General features: G+C 34.3%; 2 protein-coding genes across 2 annotated transcripts; both read left to right on the plus strand.

The window, feature by feature from the left end:
* The first annotated feature begins 276 nt into the window (after positions 1–276).
* On the plus strand, positions 277–705 carry LOC111998608 (protein PELPK1). The gene has a single exon (XM_024030701.2). It carries the CDS (start codon positions 277–279, stop codon positions 703–705), a length of 429 nt encoding a protein of 142 aa, XP_023886469.2.
* Positions 706–6,224: 5,519 nt separating this feature from the next.
* LOC111998609 (extensin) lies at positions 6,225–6,872 on the plus strand. Its single transcript, XM_024030702.2, has one exon. It carries the CDS (start codon positions 6,225–6,227, stop codon positions 6,870–6,872), a length of 648 nt encoding a protein of 215 aa, XP_023886470.2.
* Positions 6,873–17,617: the final 10,745 nt, after the last annotated feature.

Raw genomic sequence — 17,617 nt, forward strand, 5'->3', positions numbered from 1 at the left:
ACACTCAAAAAATTGGTTTCCACAGCAGATTGTTTTAGTTAAGCTATCTTGGTAGGTTGGAATTTGAACAGGCTTCAAGTCTTGTTGAGAAGATGAACTAACCCGAGCTTCTCACATATGCATCCCCAACAATATCTCATCAAACACTTGGAACCCTTCAACATTCCACTCTATAAATGCCAATTAGAATTTCATGCTTTCTACTCATAACAGAAATAGAAGTTCCCCATATATATTCAGATAAGACTAGCTAGGTCTCTCTAATCCTATCAAACAATGGCTAGTTGCAAGCATGTTTTCATGTTGGCTTTAATTGTTACACTGTCTTTGTCAAGCATTAATATGAGCTTGGCAGCTCGTCAACTATTGCAAACGCCTACAGCTCCACCCCCAGCGTTGACGCTGCCTAAAATTCCTTCTCTACCAACATTGCCTCCATTGCCTTCAGTGCCAACACTGCCTCAAGCCATATTGCCACCACTGCCTAGCACTCCATTGCCAACTTTGCCAACTCAACCAACTCTGCCAAGGACCACATTGCCTCCATTACCAAGCACCCAAATCCCCTCCTTACCAAATCCAACTTTGCCAACAGTTCCTAAGGTGAATCTTCCTCCTCTGCCAGCCACTCCATTGCCCACCATCCCCACAACAATCCCATCAATCCCTACCATTCCTTTCTTCTCCCCACCCCCATCAAACTGATCTACTTGTCCTTGAAGCACTGCAGCCCATTGGGCCACTCACTTTCTCCTAGTTTGCTCGGCTTCTTGAAGCTTTTCTCGAGTGTGTTGGAGGCTTAGAGCCTGCCTTGTCTCTATATATTTGAGTATTTATAGGCTGAAGGGGGTTTGTACTTTGTAATAGTATTTGTTTGTATTGTCATTATAGAGTTATTCTTTACTTATTTCAGTATGACTTTGGATTATTATCGCCATGTTTTGTCTTCTTCTTTTTTTCTTCTTCTTCTTTTTTTAATAATTGTAATAGTGTTTGTTTGTATTTGTCATTGTAGAGTTAATACTTACTCATTTTAGTATGACTTGGATTATCATTGGGATGTTTGCCCATAAGATATGATTTCTTATTATTACTGTAAAATGATGAGTCTCTATAGCTTATATCGATTATCGACTACTAACATGTTTTACTTCCATCGCTAAAAGAAAATATAATATTTTTTATTATTATTTTAAAAGGTTGAGAAGAATATGCTATACCTTATGCCTCTGAAAATTTAAATAATGGAAGTGCAAAAACTTCCATCCCAAACAATGCCACTATATAGGCTGGTCCATCTATATGAAGATGATTACGGTTACAAAGAAGATAATGTTAATACTGATTCTGATTCTCATGAAAACAATATGACAAATATACCACATTAGTTCTCTAGTTCAATTGTGCACCTGTAATAAACATAAAAAGGTCTTTTAATTGTACCATTTAAAGCGAGAAAATTGAAACATAAATTTTTTTAAGACGAAAGGATTTTGGAATTTGATTACTAAACTGCAATCTTTCGTATCTGGCTACCATTAATAGCTAGAACTGTAGACAATTTCCAATTTGGCCATCTCAACATCCCATCAACAACCTCATCTTCTTTAAGGCTTTTGGACTTTTATGTTGGAAGCCAATAATAAATCAAAGTATCGTTGTTAACAATCAGAGTCAGGATTTCGAGTTTGGAGACCAAAATATAAAAAATTAAAAATAAATTTTCATACAAGCATTTATTTAATATTAACAAACTATCAATAAAAACAAAGACACAAAATTATTGTTTTATAATACATTACAATCCAATCACCTACCTACAAAGACAAAGACAAAAACAAAAACACATTTATTTATTAATATATTACAGTAAAATCATTTATGAAAAGCGAACTCAACATTCTTTTAAACCTCGGAAATTATTTATGATTGAATTTAACAAACATTCAAAGTGTCAAACAAACAAACCATGGCATTTAAATTTTTTTTTTCCTGGTCGGGGCCTGGGCTCCTTTAGGCCCCCACCACCCCCGCCAGCTAGCCCACCGTTCTTCTTGCCAGATTTTTTGACAATGGTAGCTCACGTTGTAGCGGTTATTTTCTTTTGTAATTTTTTCTTTAGTATGCTTGTAAGTTGTAAGGCCATATTACTGGCCGAATATACCATATGACATAGGTTACACGAGTTCTCTGCCAACCAAAAAGAAAAAAAAATGGTAGAAAGTCAAATGGCTCAAGCTCCAGACCAAATGGCCAATGTCCAAGTATAATATTATTGAACTAAGATGGAGCCCCCCCATGAAAATTTTGTTGGTCCGGATTTCATTCAATAACCCATAGGCCTATAGATGAATCGTGACCACCATGAATTGAAGCTATTTGTCTAACTTAGTTTATATGCGAAACTGCAACAAATCAGTGAGAGAGGCTAATTATGTGACCAATGTTTTTCATAATTGTCCCCAGCAACAACTCATCATGTTGGAGTCTGGCCCCAAATCCTTGATTTCTAAACATATTTTCCCTATAAAAACTCAATTGGTACATGCTGCTCTTCACAAAAACACTAACTAGCTAGAACTTGCCCCTAACTCTGAACTCTCTGCTTCTTTCAGCTGCTTTTTGAGCATATCTTCGCCTTCTCTTTGGTTTTAGCATTGTCGCTGTCAAGCACCGATACGAGCCTAGCAGCTCGCCACCTTTTGGACACAGGTGCAGTTTCAAGTTCAACCCCAGCACTGATAAAATCTACAATCCCACCTCTGATCCAACCGAAGTTTCCCGATGTTGGATTGCCTGTGTTTCAGACTCTACCAAAGCCCAAGATGCCAGCAGCATTGCCAAGCACCCAAATACCCTCTCCACCAACACGGCTAGTAACCACAGTGTCACATACGCATACCACAATACCACACCGTTCCCATCATTGTCAGTACACTTATCTTGTATACTACCTAAAGGACCACTCTTACCAAGCATCCATAATATTCCCATTTGAGTCAACATTGCCACGGTTGCCAAATGCCCACCACATACCAAAAACACACAGCTTCCAATAAGTCAACCCAAAGGGCCAAAGCTAGCAAAGCCACTCATACCAAGCATCCCGTAAGTCCCGTCTAAGCCAACAGGCCCAACACTGCCAACCCAATAAGCACTGCTTTCACTCATAAGCAGCCATGTTATAGTTATGCATTTACTTCTATAATAAATAAATGAGCCTTGGATATATGATGGAGTCTTACGGGTGCTTTGATCCTGGTTTATTGCTAGTTGTTACTAATGTATCTGTATGTGTTGTCTCTAGTTACAAGTCAGTCTATGTATTATTTGCTAGAGAGTACAGATTTTGAAGAGTTTGTTTTTCTCTTCCTCTCCCATAGCTAAGAATATTACTATGCTATGATGCGAATAATAAAACAAGTTTATTTAATTTGCGAAATGATGAAATTTAAACTAACAATGCCATTGTCTGAACCAAAAAGGTAAAGATAGCAGCTAAAGATCAAATTAATAAAACCAGAACTTACAAGTTACAAAGCTACTTACTTGCATTATAACCCCTTCATAAGACGACACAGAACCCTAAAGGACCTAAACTAGAAAATTATACATGTCTACTTTGTTTTCTCTCGATTTCTCACCTTGTAAATTGGCTTCTGTGAGATTCAATGTCCAACAAACTTTACAACTTTCCAATAGAGTTGACATTAATTTATAACTTTTTCGTGACACTGGTCAAGTCCGTATGATTGATGAATCTTTCCCCTTATGGCTAAAACCATTACTTTCACCTTCTAATTTCCCAACTACAAAACCAAATACTACTACTTTTAACTAATTACTATATTGGTATGACAAACTATATCAATATTGCACTAAGATGTTATCAATTTTTTTTACTATATTTACGAATATTTTAATTTGGAAAACATAGTATTTGTAGGGTCTAATTTCTTTACGTAAACCCAAAAACAATAAATTTGTAGAGTATGGGTTGAAGAACTAGAGTTTGACAAGGGATTCACAGCCAAAAGATTATCATTCCTTTTCTCCTTTATTCCTCAGTTTTTCATACATGTCATCCCCCGTTTCATACCCTTTCCCTCTATTATATAGCCACTCTCACTCTCATCCCTACCGTCCACGTGCTCCCCATCCATGGACTTGCTCAAGTACCTGTCACGTCAGGCAGCTGTTTTTCATCTCTGTGTGAGTGGCGGTAGGTCATGGAGTACTGTTCAGATGTCTTCTCCACATAAATGCGGCCAGAAAAGCTGTTGCAATGCATTGAATACGGTGGCAGCAGCCTTCCCCTCAGATATTTCTTCATCCTTATCGTTCTTAGGTGTGCTTTGAGCTTATCTTGATCAGGTGGGATCCTCGGACGATCAACCAGGCTTTTCCCCTACTCAATCAGTCTCCAGCACCATATCAGAAAGAAGTATTCTCCTCGGACAGTAGATGCCCTCCTCGGACCGGGGACATTCTCCTCGGACAGAGGTGATCCCCTGCCAAAGGGGACTCCAATCCAACCTGGACCCCGCAGTCTATGCTCTCTTCTCTTCGGACGTGAAACAGTCTTCTTGTGGGTGTTCGGCCCATTAACTTGGGCCTGATCCTTTTATCCCCCACAGTATTGATTATATAATTATTTTTAAACTATATTTAAAATTTGATTAATATATGATGTGATTCCACTACCTTCTCATAATGGATCACCAAATGAATGAATAACAACAATTATTCATCCCATAAAAATTAAAAATTAAAAATTTAAAAAAAAAAACAATAATTATTCATTCTACCTTCTTGTATTTTTTGTAATATTAATTTATATTACTTTGTAATAACCATTACAGTATATAAAATATGTCCTTACTGCATTACACATCGTAAACTATATTTTGTTATGTGGTTTATAATTATTAAAATCTTTGCTTTTTGATGACTTTAAATACTAATTATTAGAATAGTTTACTCTAACTATAAATTTATTAACAAAATTTTAAGAAATTTAAAATACTATCGAAAATTAAAACTCTCTTCTTCAAACTTTCAATAGATTTAAAAGAAAATCAATATTTATATAAATCATCAACTACAATTTTTAGTTTTAATCAAATCTTCATCCTAAGAAATATAATATTTATCAAAATCATCTACAACATTATTTGGTTTTAATGAAAAAAAAAATTCTCTTAAAGGGTATAGTTCAATCATGTAATTTTGAATTTTTTTTTCACTATCAATTTTATTGATACATTATTATTATATTAGTAAAATACTTTCATAAACTTACATAATTTTTATTTTTTATGTGTATATCGCATGAACATATTGTTAGTTATTTATAAATTTAGGTAAATTGTACTTTTAATCCCATAGATATAGGTTTTGTGCAATTTTGGTCCCTTAATTTTAAAAAAATTGTAATTCAATTCTTCAAATTGTAAGAAGTGAATAATTTTGTCACTTCATCTATTTTCCATCCATTTCTTACTTGCATTTTTCCTTAAAACATGGGGTTAATTTCAATTTAAACCTTAAATATAGGGTTGGTTCAAATTTAGTCAATGACATATAGGGTGTTTAAACATTTCGTTAAAAGAGAAATAGATGGAGGGACTAAATAGTAAAATTAAAAAATTTGAGGAAACTAAATTAAAACTTTTTAAAATTAAAAACCAAAATCAAATAGATCTCACTATGTGAGGGATCAAAAATACAATTTACCTTACAAATTTCATCATATATAGCATAAAATTCCTAAGACCTAATTTCAACCCTTCTACAAATATAAATTATCATTATCTACATGTGTGGCAAGAAAATTTGGTCAAATATAAGTTATTCTTTATTTAAAGCAACACGTTAAGCCAATTGAACTTCCCAGCATTATCCACAAGGGAATTCAATGGTGTCCTATGATATCTCTTGCTTCTATTTTTTGTTCAGCTATTCTTTTGAACATTCCTAACGGCCCTAAAACAAAAGGTGTGATAAGTCACAGCATATAATCAGGTAGATTTGTTTTCCTATAAGCTCCCACAAGTCAATTGTATCATTTTAGGTTGGCTAATAATTTTTTAACAAACAACTAATCTAGTTTGCTAGGTGAACTAACTAAGGTTTATTCGTACTTCCTTCAACCACATTCCATCAAACTCATATCGATGCTTTAATCCTCAGAATCCTTCAACATTTTCCTACTATAAATAACCATGCAGTACATGGTTTTTTCAATCAAGAACATCTATCTAGCCAACAGTAAAAGTGAAGCAGCTTCTCAAATCTTCTTCTCAGACCAAACCATGGCATTTTCCAACTATTGCTTCGCTGTGTCTTTGGTCGTAGCATTTTCGCTCGCAACCACCAATGTAAGCCTTGCAGCGCGCCAGCTTTTGGACACAACAGCCGCTCCACCTCCGGCATTGACATTGCCTACAATCCCAAGTTTGCCCAAGTCCACATTGCCTCCATTGCCCTCAGTGCCAACACTGCCTCAAGCCACATTGCCACCACTGCCTAGCACGCCATTGCCAACTTTGCCAACTCAACCACCTCTGCCAAAGCCCACATTGCCACCATTGCCAAGCACCCAGATCCCATCTCAGCCAACACTGCCAGCTACCACATTGCCACCATTGCCAACTCTTCCAAAGTCCACTTTGCCACCATTGCCAAGCACCCAGATTCCACCTTTGCCAAATCCAACTTCCCCAACCCCCCCTACAGTTCCCAAGGTGACACTACCTCCTCTACCTGCTGCTACTCCATTGCCCACCATCCCAACCACAATCCCTTCAATCCCCACCATTCCAACGACAATTCCAACCATTCCTTTCTTCTCCCCACCACCATCAAATTGATCACTAGTCCCTGATATGCCAAATTTCCTTTCATCTTCCTTCTAGCTTCATCATTGGATGGTTCTCTGTACCACTATTTGAAGCGTTTTTTAAATGTGTGGTGGGAACCAGTTTGCCTTGGTTTTATATATGTAAGTTCTTTTACAGGGGCGACTAGGTTTATGTGTATTTGTTTGTCACAGGGAGGATTCTCATGTATTATTTTCCATTATTCTAGATTCATTCTTCGATCACTTAATACTTTTCAGTGTCACTTGGAGTGTTATTCTTATGATTACCCATATGAAATATGATTATATATGTACATGATTTCTTTAAAAAGTCTGGAGCTTCTCTTATTACACAGTATACTTTATGATAATCTGTGATATGGAATAATTGAATAAATCACTTAATTAATTAATCTTTCAAACAAAAAAAAAAGGTGGAGTACTTTCACTTATAATCCGAGATCAGTCTTCAATCTTAAATTTATACATGACACTGGTCAATTTTTTTTTTCTTTTATTTTTTCATTAGCGTCCTTGTAAGGCCATATTACTGGCCACGGTAATAAATGACATAGGTTAGATGAGATATCTACTAATAATAAAATGGCAAAAATACAAAATTGATCCTTTAATTTTCAATCTTTTTTATTTCAGTCCTCTAACTTTCAGTTTTGTCGTTTCAGTCCTCTAACTTTCAATTGCTGTCAATTTGGTACTCCGTTAAACCCCAGTTATGTACTACCGTTAATTGAACCAAAACGACATCGTTTTGACTCTTTTTTCTTTTCTTTTCTTTTTTTTGGGATAAATTTTAGAATTTAAAGAAAATTAAAAAAAAAAAACGGATATTAAAAATAAAAATAAAAAACATTTAGGGGATCAGGAGATTCTAGGACCTTGTATGAGCAGCTATGTGGACCAAGAAAGCACAGAGAGTCATAGATACTACCTTGCTCGCAGAACTGTGCTGGAAATGATCAAGGACTGAGGCTATTTTGTACCTACTTCAAAGATCAAGCTTTCTCTCCTAGACTTCAGAGCCATTCATGGCCAAACACCCGACATTGAGCACCTCTGCCTCTTCGCCACTCATCGCACAAACCCTCTCAAAAGAGTAATGCTTTTCTGGGTTTGTCTTGGTGTTTCCAATGAATCAAGTTGTTTTGATTCTTTATTTCTTGTGTCTTGGACTAGCAAATAGTTATAGCAGTAAGCTTTTTCTCGGTTTGTCTTGGTTTTTCGATTTAATGAAGTCTTTGACTAGAAAATTGTAATAGTACTGTGCTAGAAATATGGTTCAGTTAGTTCAATTTCTGGTATTTTTTTTGTTTTTGGGTGCTAAATGTTTAGCCTTTGCCCCCTTTCTTTTTTCCCTTTACCTGAAATCAAAGAAAACCAATTCAGTCACCTTCATCTTGGTCGTCATCATTGTTCCCAAGGAAAACCGATTCAGTCACCTTCATCTCAGTCTCTCTCTCATACTTGGTCTATCTTAGAAAACCGATTTAGTCACTCTCTCTCAAACCGACTCAGCCTCTCTCTCAAACGGACTCGGTCTCTCTCTCTCTCTCTCTCTCAAACCGCCGACCCCGAATTCTCTCTCTCTCAAACCGATTCTTCCTTTTCCCCAAATTCTCTACACTAGGGATTTGTGTCTCTCAATGTTTCTTTGTTTTGATTTACCTTAGGGATTTGGGTCTCAATGTTTCTTTGTTTTGATTTCAAGGTTGTCCCCCATAAATGTTTTTTTTTTAAATAGATTTTTTTTCTTTTAATTTCGAAATTAAAAAATAAAATAAAATAAAAGGAAAAACAGCGTTGCTTTAGTGACTTTAACAGAAACCTCTAACTGAGTTCTAACGAAGTACCAAATTGACAACAATTGAAAGTTAGAGGACTGAAATGACAAAACTAAAAGTTAAAGAACTGAAATGAAAAAGACTGAAAGTTAGAGGGTCAGTTTTGCATTTTTGCCTGATAAAATAAAATTTATTATTTTCCATTATTCTAGATTCATTCTTCAATTAATACTTTTCAGTGTCACTTGGAGTGTTATTCATATGATTACCCATATGAAATATGATTATATATGTACATGATTTCTTTAAAAAGTCTGGAGCTTCTCTTACATACGGTATACTTTATGATAATCTGTGATATGGAATAATTGCATAAATCACTTAATTAATTAATCTTTCGAACAAAAAAAAGGTGGAGTTTCACTTATAATCTGAGATCAGTCTTCTATCTTAAATTTATACATGACACTGGTCGATTTTTTTTTTTCTTTTATTTTTTCATTAGCATCCTTGTAAGGCCGTATTACTGGCCATGGTAATAAATGACACAGGTTAGACTAGATATCTGCTAATAATAAAATAAAAATAAAAATAAAAACAAAAAACAGAAAGGAAAAAGGAAAAATTATGGATAGAGCCAGATGGCTCAAGCACCATATATACCAAATGGTTTGGTATAAAAATTGAACCATAATGTAGTCCCTTGACCTTCGAGAATTGAAGCCATTCGTCTAACTAGTTTATAAGTGAAACTCTAACTAATCAAGTGAGAGATGTTATCTATTAAAGATTTTCCCGTGACAACTCATTAATTTAATTTCTCTGGATCCTTAAATATTTAATGTATTTTCTCTATAAAAACCCAATGGGTACATGCTTCCCTCCAAATTAAACACACATGCTACAATTTTTTCCTATTTGAAAAGGTCTAAACTCGACAATCCAAGTTTCTCTTAACAAAACCTTCTCTGCATTGGTTTTTGATTCAAAGTGTATATTGCACATGCAACTGTGCAAGCATACTAATGAAATTATGTCAATTCAAATGGAATTGTCATACTTTTTGGAAGAGGATTATGCAAATGAAAAGTGTACGAGTGTGAAAAAAATGATTGTAAACAAATATGTAATGAGATTAATTATGGGTTACTTATGGATTGTAAACTATCATATCGTATAACTTATAATTAATTCGTATACTGCATTGTTAGAATAAAGGATCAATTCTCTTATATGTTGATCCATAAAATTATACAAAATGATGTTGCCTATACATAGGCAGCATAAGTAATATGTGTGCAATAAATATAAAATATAGTATAAGTATAGTACAATGGGCCTAGCTAGAGTCCAATTGACATGTATACTAACATGCACAAACATGCTAGTATATACTAGTAATTTATAAATTTCATAATAGAACACAAACTTCTAAGTATAAAATTTAAGTACAATTCTTTATTATAGTACGTTAAATTTCCCTATTAAATTCAAAACATAAATAAAGAATTTAATTGTAATTGAAACAGTGAAAAGCGTTAATATTTCACTGATTAATACAATCAATTGTTTGAATTTAATTGAATAATCTAATATCCAACACCTAAGCAATTATATATAAGTTTTGCCCAACTTAATAAGATTTTTTTATATATAAATTCAATGGTTACAATTGAAGAAAAATTTGAACCTTCGAAGTCTTCATTGAAAACACTAAGTGATGTCAGACTATCAGCTGATGAATTGCGTGCACTTGGCATATATAAGATTTTGTGTGGGTTTGGATACCACTTTTTCCAAACCCGCGTCTGCGTTTCTATGCCTTTGTTTTTTTTTTTCCCTCCAGCGCATGAATAGTACAATCACACAGATGTACTGTGCAGGAGACAATTTTCACTGTAGCAGTACTATTCATGTACTATAACGTTACTGTTCATGCATTTAAAAATATTAAAAATGGATCCCATGGTACTATTCACACATTTTAAAATTATTTTGCTACAATATTTTCAGTTTTCAGTTTTTAATTTTCAGTTTTAGCAACAATAAGTTCAATCCAAACGGACCCCTTATTTGAAACCTCTTCAAAATATAAATTATCATCATCTACTAGGTGTCCCATGAAAAATTAGTCAAATATTCCCTTATAAGTCTCCATTGAAAAGACCAAATGATACCAGACAGTTAGCTAAAATAATTGCTCTTGGCATATAAAAAAACCTTATTGAAAACCTCTTCAAAATGTAAATTACCATCATCTACTAAGCTTCACATGAAAATTAGTCAAATATTCAAGTCAGTGTATTCATAAAGAAAAAGTGTCTTTCTGTAAATTTTATTATTATTATTATTATTATTATTATTATTAGTTAAAAAAGAGAGTGCCTCATGATAGACTCATATAAGCAGTAGGTTTGTTTCTTCTTTTTCTTCTTCTCTTTATGTTTTTTGGAACAATTGCATCCTTTTAGGTTGACTGGTATTTTTAAACAAACAATTAGTCTAGTTTGGAAGGTGAACTAACCAAGGTTTCCTCATACTTCCTCCAACCATAATATTCCATCAAACATTCAAACTCATATATCGTTTATTCAGTCCTCAAAATCCTTTAACGTTTTCCCACTAAAAATACCTATCACTGATGGCCATCAGCCACCTAGTTTTTTCAATCTACAACATCTTCTCACAGCTTCTCAAAGTTTCTACTGTTAGACACGATCACACGACACCGATTTCAAACAACCATAGCAACACGGCATCGTGTCTGGCACTCAGCACACTTTAGCCTTTTAACAATACAGTGTCGTCTTACTAAAGGTGGTTAAACTTCACACCATTTCTGTAATGAGCATCCACAGCAGTAGAGCTAAATTTTTAGTTTTTTAACTATACAAAATTCACTTTATCTATTTTACCTTCTCACATTCTACAGCAGGGGCGGAGGGAGGGGGGGCACCTGCCCCCCTGAACTTTCACATGTTTTGACCCCCCCCACCCCTCTCCTACAAAAAAAAAAAAATCTCAATTAAGTAAATTCACGTTACCTTGTCAACTTTTCTAGTAGTAGTAGACTTCTACTCCTAGTACAATTCTATATATAAAATTAATGAATCACACTTAGTAAACTTGATGGACTAGACAAAACCACTTGTAGAATTTTTTTATGTGTCAAGTTTTTTTCTTGGATTGCCAACTTGAGACATACATCCATGACATGCAGTTCACTGAATAGTTTTTAGCAGTTAAAAGAATTGGATAGCTTGCTAAAAATATGGTAAAAATGAAAAAGAATGTTTCATATCCATTGGTTTACTCATTAGTGACTTTGGCATTGATCTTACCAGTTACAATAGCCACTGTTGAAAGAGCATTTTCAGTAATGAACATAATTAAAAATCAATTACACAATCGAATAGGAGATCAGTGATGAATGATTGCTTAGTCACATATATTGAGAAAAATATATTCAAGACTATTGAGTGTGAATAAATCATGCAGCGGTTTCAAAATATAAAAAATCGCCAAGAGCAATTGAGTAAAATAAGCTAGATGTGAAAAAATAAATTTAAGTTTACATTTTATGTTAGATTCTGTATAACAATTACGCAATCATATAGTTGTTTACTTATTTTGTTATTAATACTGATTAATTTTTTTAGATTAATTTTTTACTTCCAATCTTGTCTTTTAATCTTGCCCCCCCCCCCAACCTAAATTTCTGGCTCCGCCACTATTCTACAGTGGAGCTATTTTAACTTTTAACACAATAAAATAATATAAACACTACAATAAAATAATATTTCATTCAACCACTAGCATACAACCACAACCACCATCATTCCCATAAATAAAAAAAATAGCAATGAAAGTTTATACATAAAAACTATTATTTTATTTGGTTCTCCTTTAAGTTTCCTTTTTTTCTCTTTTATTTAATCATTTCTTCTTTTCTTTGTTTCACTTCTTCTCCTTTGTTTCTATCACCCATGCCCAGCCACTCCATTGCTTGGTTCTCTGTTGTGGTGGTTGTGTGCATTTTAATGGGTTTTTGATTTCAACAATGGGTGCTATTTTTGTTTTTCTTTTCTCGACTGGTATTGGGTCTATGGAGGAAGAAAGAAGAGATGGAGAGGCAGTGAGGAGAGACATGGAGAAAGGAGAATGAAAGCTAGAAAGAATAAATTAAAAAAAAAAAATAGAAAAAGTAGTGTGAATGCAAAATTATAAATTTAAAAAAAAAAAAAAAATTAGCTTTAAGCTACAGTGCACTGTAGCAATGAGGGTAAAAATTTTACCTTTAGCTCCACTACTGTAGTGTGAATTTTTGTGTTTTGATATAGCTAAGTACTGCTGTGAGAGCAAGTGTGACTTCAAATTCAAAATTCTGTTAGTGCTATTAACTTTGTTACCACTGTTACTAGCCATTGAAGTTCGTTACAGGAATTAGTCTCCTAACCCATCCCAATTTGTTATTGAGTTGTGTTAACAGGTACCACAAAGTACCCGTTAACAACAAATTTTTTGGCAACTTTTGGCAATAACAACAGTTTTTTTTTTTTTTTTTTTTTTTTGCAGCTTTTGACAATTTTTTTTATCTTTTTGGCAGTTTTTTTTATAACTTTTTTCCTTTTTTTAAGTGAGACCCATATAGAGAAATCTTAATAAGCACCACACGGTACTTGTTAACATTTTCTTTTGTTATTTTTTGAACTAACAATATGTTAGATTCAAAGCTATAAATACCATTGTATAATGAAAATATAGAAACCTCATTTTCCTCTCTCTCACTCTCTTTCACTATATTTCTTCCCTACCTTCGTCCATGATATACCCAAATGAAGCAATATTCAAAGTCAAAGCTTTAACAATATTAGGATCATCCAAAGCAGGAGTAATGTTAGGATAACAGTTGAAATAAACAGGACCATCATACAAAGAAGCAGTAATCATACCAAGAATGCTATCTTTAAAGTACTTAAATCTAGCATCTCTTAAACACATGAGAACAGAAGCATTTATTCTTTTCTAGTAAGTGGTTTAATAGCAACTTGAACCATGCCAATATGCAAATAACTGAGTTTTTTAGCAATGAAATTATTAATATTTCTTTTAAAAAACAAGCAACATTTTTCATGAGTTTTTGAAATAGAAAATATTTGTTCAACAGTTCTCACTTTGTAGATGGAATGAAAAGTGGTTTCAGCCCAACTAGTTATGTAAATAGTTTTAGTACTAACTTTAGGAATGTTCCATTTCTAGAAATTAGGGAGTTCATGATCTTCAACAGTGTGATCTTCTTCATTTACAATATCAGGAGGACAACTAGTCCTGGAGCTGACAGAGGAGTTGGATCTCCACAACTTATCATACATCCTAGGTTTAACACTCAATTATATGTTTTTTCACAACCTTGCATTTCATAACACATACCCTAAGCAACCCTATATCACACACATGCCCTACACGCCCTCTCTTGGCTCAAACAGGCCTTACAGTCAGGTTTTGGGAATTCACTTTACGTCTAGGGTGGTGCCAACGGTGGTAAGAAGGGGGTGATGGCTTGTTAATTTTAAGAACCTAATAAAGCCATATTCAAACATTTGGGAAAGCCATTAGGATCTCTATCATCATCATCTTCTGAATCATCAGCAACAAATGAACCATCATCATAATTAATTAAGAGGCTAGGAAATGGGTGTTTCTTTTCATACACTCTGAGAGTACTCCCAAAGTGTTCTTCCTAGTCCAACTAGATAAACACATCACCTTCATCTAGTTCATCAGGATCAAGAATAGTGGCTGTAACAAGTTTCTTAAAACATTTGAACCGTAGGTCGAAAGACCTAAACATAGCCTTGCTTCTCAGAATACGGATTTTATATCTGATGGTAAGTTGGCAAAAGCACTTCTTAACATAGATTGGGTCTTAAGGCTCAATCTAGCATAATCAGTGTCCATTATAGTCATTTTATCTTTTGAATAGATATCCTCTTTGCCAAAGAGTTTACTAATATAGGCTTCAAGACGAATCTAAAAGCCTATTTTCTTAAACAAGATTATTTTCTGTAACAAGGTCATCTTCTGAAACAAGGTTCTCTTCTGGAACAAGGTTATTTTCTGAAACAAGGTTGTTTTCAGAAATAAGGTTAGCATAGTGGCTCATATAAGCCTCATTTTGAGCAGTAAGGTTAACAAGTGGAATTGCTAATGATCAAACTCCTATTGTTAGTCTTATTGAACAAAACAATTTTATTAATGAATCTTTGCATATTATTGGTCAACAGCTTGACCGTATTCAAGAAAAATTGTTGAAAAAACTGTTTCTATTGAAAAATTGCTTATGTTGAAAATCTGTTTCTGTCAAAACTGAGAAACCTTTGATTAATTTACCCAGATCATGGTAACAAATTTAAGTTTAAAACCTCCCAATCTAAAACTCTTGAAATTGTTGAAAAAATGCTTGCTGATTTAAAAGTTAAAACTAAAGGTACTTCTACAAGTACTCATGATGCTTACACTATTTCAAGAAATGAAAAAGAAATTGCTTCTGATGAAAACACAGATTCTAACATTGTTTCTTCTGTTTTTGCTAAAAATGTTTTTGATAATGATTTCCAGAAATTAAAAGATTTGTTAGAAATTCCAAACCCATGTTTCTTACAAAAATTAGTATTCAAAACCTACTCCTCCTAATATGCAGTTTGAAGAAAGACCTTTTCAAACTCAGTTTTCTGTTTCTACTGATAAAATTTATGAATGGATTATTGATAATTTTTTAGAACAAGAAATTATTGATAAAATGGGACATATGTCTATGTTTGGTATTACTTACCAAAATAATCATGATTTGACCAACCTGAAATTGTTAATGAACAGTGTCATGAACAGTAAAAATAAACAGTAATCAGTGAATAGTAGTCGGTGATCAGCACTTTTTTCTCCTTTTTGACTCAAAAACTTCAATAAATGGAGCTAAGTCTGAATCTCCAAACCAAAGAAAGCTTGAGACGCATGGAGCAAAGAATTTAATTGACTTTGAAATAACAAAAAGCCAAAAGAAACTCATTTATGCGTGTAAAGGTGTAGGAGCTTTACTAAATAGTAGATTTTGTTGGAAGAAGCATGGCATGACAAAATATGTGGAGTAGATTTTGTCGGAAGAATCATGGCATGACAAATATGAGATATGACAAAATATGTGGAGTAGATTTTGTCGGAAGAATCATGGCAAGAAAACATGACGAAATATGAGATCATGATAAAATGTGTAAAGTAGATTTTGTCAGAAAAATCATGGCAAGAGAATATGACAAAATATGAGAACATGACAAAATACGTATAGTCCCTTCATCTTTTCAAGAACGCATTGTGCAATAATGTGTGTGCACTAGCAACTAGCTATTACCTTTTTCTAAATAAAGCTTGTTCACAATTCCTCCAACCACATCCCATCAAACTTGTATTGGCTACTCATATCCTCATGATTGTTCAACACTTCACCCACCGTACTTCACCCACTGTAAATACTCCTATGGAACATGGTTTCTTCAATAAGAAAAACATCTACCCAATAGGCCCAACTCTTCAAGTGAACCAGATCCGAAAAACTTCTATCAATCCCTGGGATTTTCTAATCATTGTTTCCTCCCACCTGTGTGTTAATTCCTTATTGTGTATGGTAAGGAATCACCAACACAGACATAGAGAATAAATTATGTATTGTAACAATGAATGAGGAATCTCAGTATTTATAGACTCCTCGTGTCTCTAGAAAAGAAATATGTCTATTTACCAAGAGTTGTATCTTATCTAAAAAACACTCATCTTCTGTAAAGAACTAACTCTAATGCTTAATTAATTCTGCTGATGGTTGGTGAAGCAACACTATCCACCAAGTGGGTGTTATTATATAGGTGAAGATGCATCATATTATGGTATGATCACCTATTACTATTATATACTAAGGGAGAGGCTTCTATCCAGTAACCAGTTCCACTAGATACGCTAAGATACAGACATGTGTCCGCATTTCAATGTGTCCAATAGAACTGGCCACTAGACACAAAAACAACTCATATTCTAACACTTTGATGATAGCATTGTCACTCTCAAGCACCAATATAAGTCTAGCAGCTCGTCACATTTTGGGCACACCAGCTGCTCCACCCACAACAATGCCACTGCCTACAATTTTCTCTGCCCAAGGCAACATTACCTCCGCTACCGACAATACCAACACTACCTAAAGCCACGTTGCCTACCACGCCAACTCTGCCAAATCCCACGTTGCCACCATTGCCTAGCACCCAATTTTCATATCTGCCAAAAGCCACATTGCTATTATTATCTGCCGATCCGTTACCAACACTGCCAACCAACCAAATGTCCCCTAGTTCACCTTGCCACCATTACCAAGTGCACAAGTTTCATCTTTGCCTACCATCCCAACGGTTCCCTAGGCAACACTACCTCCGCTCCATCTACTCCAATGCCCACCCCAACCACTATACCAACACTTTTTTCCCTCTTTACACCCCTTCAAATTGAGCCACTAATGCTGGACCCGTAACATTTATATTCATCTTTCGCCTAGCCTTTTCTTTAATGGTTCAATGCCTTGGAGTCTTCGTAAATAATAGAACCTGCATGGTTCTTATTTGAGTTTGTTTGCAGGCTCTAGCAAGTCCATATATATTTGTTAGTCTTACAGATTTTCAGGCTTCACTTTTCATGCATCATGATTCATGCATTCTTTACTTGTACCAAATTGTAAAAGGCTCTTCTATTGTTTTTTAGTTAGTCGTATCAGCTTGCAAAAGGCTGTTCTATTGTCGATCTTAGTAATGGAAAAACGATCCTATGGTTTGTAATTTGTTACAGTTATATGGTCCTATCTAAATTTAATATTTTATGGATGCGTCCTCAAAGGGGCCTCTCTCTCTCTCTCTCTTCTCTC

Source organism: Quercus suber, unplaced genomic scaffold (genome assembly GCF_002906115.3).
Source record: "Quercus suber isolate HL8 unplaced genomic scaffold, Cork oak 2.0 scaffold_822, whole genome shotgun sequence".
Taxonomy (NCBI): Eukaryota; Viridiplantae; Streptophyta; class Magnoliopsida; order Fagales; family Fagaceae; genus Quercus; species Quercus suber.